Below are 8,984 nucleotides of genomic sequence, written 5' to 3'. Positions count from 1 at the left end.
CTGGCTGGGGGCATCAAATAAATCAATACACAAGGGAGGGGGCTGGCTGGGGGCATCAAATAAATCAATACACAAGGGAGGGGGGGCTGGCTGGGGGCATCAAATAAATCAATACACAAGGGAGGGGGGCTGGTTGGGGGCATCAAATAAATCAATACAGAAGGGTGTATTGCAAAAATGCACAAAGGGGGGTGGCTGGGGGGGCACACATACACAAGGGTCAATACACACAAACAGCAAAGCAATGTGGAAGGCATTTTATATGGTTATCCCATCCTGGTGTGGGGGTCCATGTGGCAGCAGAGCCTGCCCTGGGGTGTGTATTTGGGTGTCAGTGTGGCAGAGCCTGTCCTGATATGTGTTTGGTCATCTGTTTCCTGGCACTTTACTTGCTCTAGAGGGTTAAATAGAACTTTGTAATTTTTATTTATCCAGATTTTGTTGTCACTTCAGAGGACAAAACTTTCTAGGCCTAGAAATCGGAGGAAAAGTAAAGGTTTTGTGTTATTTACTCTTATTTCAATCTGAATATATTATTAAAAGTTAGATGTTGGTTCAGAGTTTGAGAAACTCAGTTCTTGATTTCATTATACAGGACGTTATTCCCCTTTGGTTTCACGGCCTTCACAGACCAAGTGCTACTCAGCTTAGTTATATGCAGCTGTATGCATTGTGTTATCTGTGATGAGTGTTCATTTGTTCATTTGTTCATTTGGTGACGCAGCGCTAAGATGGTTGTGATGCATTAATGGCTAAAAGTTTTGTTGAAGTTTCCATTATGTCTAATCTCCTTAATTTATTTGGGCCTTTTAACTTTTTTGATTTCTGGGATTTTAATAATGTGATAAAAAAGAATGATTTATAGTTGTTTGGATGTCAAATAGTGTGTCAAATTCTGTTGATCTGTATCTGCTATGTTTCCATACATTATTTATGTATTCATGCAAATACAGGTTTTTTTTCCTCATTCAGTTGCGTGTGCTGTTTCCATGTGTTGTTTATTTGATCTATACCTGAACTACAGGGTGTAAGTAAAAGAGCGGTATGGTTTAGTGAATGAGGGGACAAAGGGACTCTGGGGATGATTACAGGGGAGAGGACCTCTCAATGTCACGGTGCAGTCAGAAGGAGGGAACACTGCACTGACTCTCACTGTCTTCCCCTGATCTGCAGTCAGTGTGGCAAATATATTGGCAGCAGGGTTTAATATTAATATATATTGGCTACAGGGGCTAATATTAATATATATCGGAAGCTGGGACTAATATTTATATATATTGGCAGCAGGGGCTAATATTAATATATATTGGCGGCAGGGCCTATTATCAATAAATATTGGCTGCAGGGGCTAATATTTATATATATTGGCTGCAGGGACTAATAATATATATCGGCAGTAGGGGCTAATATTAATATATGTTGGCAGCAGGGTATAATTTCTATGTATATCGGCAGCAGGGAATAATATTAGTATGTATCCGCAGCAGGGGCTAATATTAATATATATCCGCAGCAGGGGTTAATATTAATATATATCGGAAGCAGGGTGTAATATTTCTATATATCTGCAGCAGGGTCTAATATTTATATATATTGTCAGCAGGGGCTAATATTAAAGAATTAAAAATAACTGTCACTTTATTTTGAAATCATATTTTAATCACAGTCTTTACTTCAAAGAGATAAATACATATTACGTAGTTAAAAATGCACGTCTAACGTGTGTATGTATATATATATATATATATATATATATATATATATATAGTGTATATGTACCGTTTTATAATTGGCCCCCCTACTTTGGTCCCTGGCCCCCCATGTGCCCCCCCCTAAATATGAAAGCTGGAGACGCCACTGATTATATATCATGTTAGTCACTGCAGTAGTTGGTCATTTGAATAGATGGTGTTCTAGGAACATTGTGTGGACTCCTGTATAGTATATGGTCAGGAAAGTCACTTCAGAAGACCCCTCATGATGCTCAGGGAAGACCCTCTATAACCACTTCCAAAATGGTTCCAGTGGTTCAGGTAATGAAAAAGCTGATAGAGCTTCAGCCGCTTGTCAAACCCAGGAGCCTTGGGGATCTTGTCGTGGAAGGCAGAGTAAAAAGAACCACCGAATCCTCCAAACATGCCAGCAATGGCCAGCTCGAACTCCGAATGGCCGTAAAAAGAGGCAGGGTCGAAAATAACGGGCCCTGACTCCACTTCTGCCACGTTTCCTCCCCACAAATCTCCATGAAGAAGAGCCGGTACTACCTCGATGTCAGCGAACAGCTGGGGTATCTTCAGCTGCAGCCAAAAATAATTCGGATAGAGGAGGTCACGTAAAAGGCTAGCAATAGGCCTCAAAAAGTTAAAAAGCTGCGTAGTGATAAATAAATGACACAATATCCATGAAATAAAGTACTCCTGATTGAAATCACCCACCTGTAACTGTGACCAAAGCTCTCTGGCCTCCCGATCCCCCGATGATTTCTCAATCAAGTCTATTTGGGTCTGGATCCTCTGACGGGTGTAGAAGGAGACCCAGTCCTCCTGCCAATCATTCACCTGCCACGAAAGGACCATATATAATGTCAAAAACAGTAAAAAAAATAGTCAAAGAGGAAACTGTGAGGTGAGGTAATGAGGAATAAGACTCAGGATACAAATGGTTTGCCTCCCCCACATCCGCCTGCACTCTCCTCCCCTGCCATTGTGTTATGACATCATAACATGATGCAATTAGTTTCTACTAACGTGCAGACTGGTGGGGTTCAGGGGACAATAGATCAGGTATGGACTGGGGGCTGATGGCACAAGCACCCCCTGACATTAAACTTGTTGGCAAAACTTTTCCTGTTGGGAAATGAATGATTTAATGTCAGCCTCTACCTGGGGAATGTATCCGCAGCACGTCACCGTATGGAAGCCAAACTTGTCTACGTACTGGAGGTCAGACTGGCCGGGGCCTTTACCTTGGAAATCACACAATAATTATAATTACATAAAAAAACAATTAGAGTTGGCGCATGCCGGCAATTACTTATCTAGATCTATGGCACTCAGCTAACGGACTGTCGTTAATGGGTGAAGACTACTCAATTTAGACCACTTTTAGATAAAAATTATAGTCCTTAACCACCATCTTTGCAAATGGTCAAGGATGCCATACCTACCTATGGTGCCTCCCTCCTTAGACAGCTTGTGCCGCAGTCCCTGGTTATGGAGGTGGAGATCTGCCATCTGCTCACCAAGCTTGGCCGAATATCTACAAATAAGAAGCCAGTTACTACATGGGAGAAGCCCCTGAAATCTGCAGGAACCCCCCAGCCGTCATAGGAGACCATCTCCCATATGACACCGGTTGATGAGAGTTGTGGTCCAATGCCAGCTGGAAGTCCAGATATGACTACTGACTGAGCCAAAAAAACAACAACCCCACGTTGGTGAACGGGGTCTGTAGGTTCCTGAGGCTTCAGTACCTGTTGAGGCTTCTCATGTCCAGATGTTCCATGACCAGCATCGCCCCACCATCCGGCTGGTCTATGACCTTGATGGGTTTCGGGACAAGGACGGTACCCGTTCGGTGAATGGCTTCTAAGCTGGCCATCTCTCCTAGGAACATCCTCCGTGCCTAAAAACGCAGGCAGTAGTAACAGGTCACCATGTTACCCCAAAAGGGGGCATGAGAACAAAGCCACATGGACCATTCTATTACCTCCACCACAAACTAGACACATGCTTTTCTCAGGAGGACAATAATCAGTAACTGCAATATTAAGGGGGTACATATGCTTTTATCTGAAGCACATACACCCGATCATGTGTAGAGGGATCACATGTGATTAACAACGGCGTGTACTAGACGTGTGCACATGCTTTATCCGGCGTAGAGCACTATAGAGGGGCCTGGCATTGAGACAAGCAGTACAGCCGCTAAATCTCTGGGAGGCACATAATACCCACTCAAATAACACAGAGGAGGAAAAACTCACTATTCAGCAGATCCCAGTCCTATTCACAATCAGGACTCTTTTCATTTATTCCCCAGAATATTCCACACTGATCAGGAACAAATTAACACAACCCACTAACACACTAAGGCTAGAACGTACACATCTAGCACTTTATAATAGTACGTGTTCCAGCTTTACGTGAAGTCAAAACAAGATTAAATATATTTAAATACTAATCAATTCATCAATATATAAACAAAACTAAAAAAAAAGTGATTCTCAATTTCCACATATTAAAAATATATAATAATATATGATGTCATTATTCATAATAAACATCACAGCAAACACTGATGTGTATAAAAAAGTGATCCTGGTGCAAAGACTGAAAAGTGGATGTTGTCACTATGGCAACCAATGGAATGTAACTCCCTGATTGGACCATCTCATTTGGTTGCTATGGTGATAAGAACACTTTTCAATCTTTGTACAAGCATCACTGCAAACAAATGAATCAAATTCATGTATTATCTTCCAGAATGACTCACTATGGATATTATAAAGTTACTTAAATATACTTAAATAACCATTCCTTAGATAACTTGCATCTTTGTAACTCCGGTGACCATGGACTGCAACTCCCAGGATGTTCAGCCAACCACATAGCCACATACTAGGAGCTGTAGTCCCATGCCACTGAAGCCCAGTGTATTGCTTATTCCTCCTCTTGCATGATATACATATAATAAGTGCATATTCATGTGATTATGGAGATTTCTCGCTGCCTCTCAGACTATGGGAACCTCAGGCTTGTGGTTGATCTTCACAAAGACCCGGCCCTTGTCGGTGTCATAGCTCTGCCCTTGGCTGATGCAGCCTCCTCCTGAGTGGCCAGAAGGCTTCATCAAGGAGGATCCCAGCTCCTTCTTCAGCAAGGATTCCATGCTGCTCTTCCTAGGCTGCTTTGCGTTCCAAATGCGTTCCACTGACGTTATCACAAAACGCCCAGAGCTGCGTTCCAAGCATAACTCATTCGGTGATTGGCTCCAGCAGCCGCGCCCCCCTCACCAGTTTTATAGAGGCCAGGCTAGGCATGTTCTCTATAGCACGGCAGTACATATCCCTGACCACTGGGTGGCGGTAGTCGCATGGATTATAAAACAACAGTGCGAAAATAAATAATAACAGGAGAGAGGGACCAATAGGAACAGGGATAGGGGGCAGAGGGGCTATAAAAATAGATCAGGGGTGTCAAATGCAGAGGTTTAGGATTTATCTAATTATAAAGGTGTAAATTATACATACAGGGCAGTTTATGTATCACTTTTGGGGGCGCCAGAAGGGCCACATGGCTTTCTGTTGATGCAAGTGGAGCATTATAGCTGCCAGCTTTGTATCTAGATTTGTTTCGACATCATGCTCTAATCAAGCGACGGCAAGACATATGTCCTGAGCTGCACACTTTACATGGCGGCGGCGTGATGTTATACCATGCTGGGCCCAGGTCTGTCCTGCAGGGTAAGCGCATGCGCCATGCCCCATCAGATGCAAGTTAGCATGTTGTACCACTGGCCTGGACAGCCGGAATTAGGACAGCTAGCATGTATGGAGGACATGCATCTGAAGCTCCATGATACTCCGTGTGGAGACTGAAATCTCTCACATGAGACGCTGCTTCATCTATACATCTGGCAGCAAATGTGACCAGGACGATGTATAGAGGATACGTCCCACGGCCTTAATCCCAGGCAGCAAGCTGGGTTACCAGGGCAGGATAGAAGCCACACCGTGGACCCGCTCATGGCAGCCAACGAGCAATAAACTCCATAAAGATAACACACAGCACAGAGGTATAAGTAACATCGGATGATCTTTGCAGCCATGGTAACTCAGACCCCCCCCCATAATCATTACTTAAAGAGGGGGTATCCGGACCCCTAATACGTAAAAGGGTTCCCAAGCGGAGGCTGATTAGAGATATGGTTAGGATGGAGGCAAGCGGTACGTATCAGGCTGCGAGGATCCCGGCTAATCTCACGGATTACGGAAATCTCTTCAAACCCTTCACCTGAGATTTAGAGTCAGGAACCGACTTGTCTCCGCGTTCCATCGTCCCCTTAATACCCTGACCTAAGATGCACCACAGTACGAAACAGCATCTGTGGGCCTCGGGGTATATATAACTGCCCTCTCTACAAAATGATGCCAACACAGGACACGGAAGTCTCATTATCGAGACCACAGGTTTTATTTGTAAAACACATATGACAGGGTTGGCCGCCCGCCAGAAGTATATAGGTGCTTATATCACGAAGCGTGCGTTAAAGTGAAATCGTAGACATATTACGTATCGCTGCAGCAAGACACATAAAATAACGGTGATAAATCATGATGACTGAACTATATTAACCCTTTAATCACAACCAATAGGAAGCACGACCTTGGGACTGTTTCATGGAATCCAGGCATGGTGGCAGGTATGACCCGCCTGTTCTATACACTGACCTCTCATCGTCTTCTAAAATTTGAATCTAAAACAATTCTGTGCATTTCTAACAACTGTGACCCCCGCTCTCCGGCAAATTCATCCCGGCCGCGAGATGCCAGGAATGTCACAGCTGCTGCACAGCGGCCACCTAGTCTGCTTAAAGGGCCACCAAAACCCATCAAGAGTTAAAGTTACCCTCCCCGTGGGTAACAACAGATACAATGAAAGATGAGCATATCTGTGAACTCTCAGGATTTGCCCCAATCTCAGGGTGAAGAGGCAGATTCTGGGGGTCACACAGTCTGCAGCTGCCCCCCCCCGGCCTATTCTCCCCACTTTGATCATATATAAGACTCCCAGTTGGTGCTTTTACTCCTAGTATGTGGCTGATATCCCTGCTTGAATGCAGGTGACTGAATGAAGTGTATATTTAAATAATGACAAGTCAGGGTATCCATGACGACCGGTATTAGAGGCATTTGGGTAGCACGCTGCACCGGATCTTCGCGACGGGCCCTTAAAGGGTTAATATTTCAGGAGTCTCAGCGTCGGTACTCTTAGAGCATTCACAGGTATGAAGACGAGTTGCTAATTTGGGGGTGAAAAATAAAATGACGCATTATCTACTTTTAACGGATTTCCCATTTTTTAATAATATTAATAATTTAAAGTTGAATCTGCGCGGAGACCCCCTTCGCTAGCCGTAGCCGGGCGGCCTTAATTCACTTATATTTTTAGATACATTCTTTGCCAGGATGTCTGTTAACAATAAGAAGTTACGCGCTTGCTATTTGTGGCAGAGCTTAGCGCTCCGGCTGCGTGACGCCGCGGTATAGGGGTTTGCTATTGTTAGCACGGCTTTACCCTTAAAATAAGAAGGTGCCACATACCATCACGGGACTGGTATGATAAACTCGTGACCAACAGGAAGAATGTCATCAGGTTCCCCTTTCACCTGTTCTAGCAGCTGGAAGGTATTTAGAAAATGTTTTTTTCGCCCCGGTGAATTCCTAAGATAAGTTTAGCAGAGGAAACGGTTCCAGACCCCAAATATCTCGAGTGCGGCTAATAACGGTGATTCAACAGCTTGGTGGTCAGTGGCCACGAGAAATATGTTACGCCGCCAAGGTTCATGGGAAATGCCACGCGGGATTTTTTTTAGAGGTTTTTATCTTTTTTTGACCTAATTTCATGAAATTTTTAAAAATTAATCTGGATACGGGGTTTATCGGGTCGGAAAAATGAAACCGGAGCTTCATGAGCCTAAAGGGAAAGGCAGGCTGGAGCGTTTATTCTGGGGGGGGGATCCGGGGAGAGGACAGGATCCGCTGTCAGGAGGTATTAAGGGCAATCGGGCAGAACGGGAAGGGCCGCTCCGGAGAACTCTGAGCAGCTTAAATATCTACTCGCCATCAACAGAATGGAGACGAGAACGCGGTACAGAACGGCACGGCGACAGCCGGGATCCCTTCACCGGAAGTACGATAGATTGCAAGCTTCTAGGACTATCCAAGTCAACCCCCCCCAGGCATATTATTCCTATTACATTATTACATATAATGCAAGGAAGCACAGGAGCGTCTCAATAAGGGGCCAGAAATATATAATAATCTATAATAAGGGGGCAAAAATATATGAGGGGCAGAAATATATTATATATAGTAAAAGGGGCAGAAATATATTATATATAGTATAGGGGCAGAAATATATTATATATAGTAAGAGGGGCAGAAATATATAATAATGTATAATAAGAGGGGCAGGAATATATAATAATGTATAATAAGAGGGGCAGGAATATATAATAATGTATAATAAGGGGTTAGATATTTGGGATATTTCTGGGATGGTGGTATACAGGGATAAAACATTCCCTATACATACAGGGCTCAGTATAATTTTTTCACTCTGTATTAGACTCAGGTAACAGCTCTGTATAATGCTCCCTCTCATGTAACTGCCCCCTGTATAGCACTCCCTCTTATGTAACTGCCCCCTGTATAGTACAACCTCTGAGGTAAGTGCTCCCTGTATAGTGCACCCTCTCAGGTAACTGCCCCTGTATAGTGCTCCCTCTCCCTCTCAGGTAACTGCCCCCTGTATAGCACTCCTCTTATGTAACTGCCTCCTGTATAGTGCACCCTCTGAGGTAACTGCCCCCTGTATAGCGCTCCCTCTCAGGTAAGTGATCCCTGTATAGTGCTCCCTCTCAGGTAAGTGATCCCTGTATAGTGCTCCCTCTCAGGTAAGTGATCCCTGTATAGTGCTCCCTCTCAGGTAAGTGATCCCTGTGTAGTGATCCCTGTGTAGTGCTCCCTCTCAGGTAAGTGATCCCTGTGTAGTGCTCCCTCTCAGGTAAGTGATCCCTGTATAGCACTCCACTCAGGTAAGTTATCCCTGTATAGTGCTCCCTCTCAGGTAAGTGATCCCTGTGTAGTGCTCCCTCTCAGGTAAGTGATCCCTGTGTAGTGCTCCCTCTCAGGTAAGTGATCCCTGTATAGTGCTCCCTCTCAGGTAAGTGATCCCTGTATAGTGCTCCCTCTCAGGTAA

The 8,984-nt window shown here is 44.2% G+C and overlaps 1 protein-coding gene across 1 annotated transcript; it reads right to left on the bottom strand.

The window, feature by feature from the left end:
* Positions 1–1,866: 1,866 nt before the first annotated feature.
* On the bottom strand, positions 1,867–4,908 carry FN3KRP (fructosamine 3 kinase related protein). The gene is made up of 6 exons (XM_053453374.1): positions 4,750–4,908; positions 3,473–3,624; positions 3,167–3,258; positions 2,883–2,965; positions 2,436–2,558; positions 1,867–2,297 (listed from the first exon to the last, which is right to left on the bottom strand). The coding sequence occupies exons 1-6, from the start codon at positions 4,888–4,890 to the stop codon at positions 1,959–1,961; spliced, it is 930 nt and encodes a 309-aa protein (XP_053309349.1). The 5' UTR covers positions 4,891–4,908; the 3' UTR covers positions 1,867–1,958.
* Between the last annotated feature and the right edge of the window lie 4,076 nt (positions 4,909–8,984).

This window comes from Spea bombifrons, chromosome 13 (genome assembly GCF_027358695.1).
Source record: "Spea bombifrons isolate aSpeBom1 chromosome 13, aSpeBom1.2.pri, whole genome shotgun sequence".
Taxonomy (NCBI): Eukaryota; Metazoa; Chordata; class Amphibia; order Anura; family Pelobatidae; genus Spea; species Spea bombifrons.
This window is presented reverse-complemented; position numbering and strand designations above follow the sequence as displayed.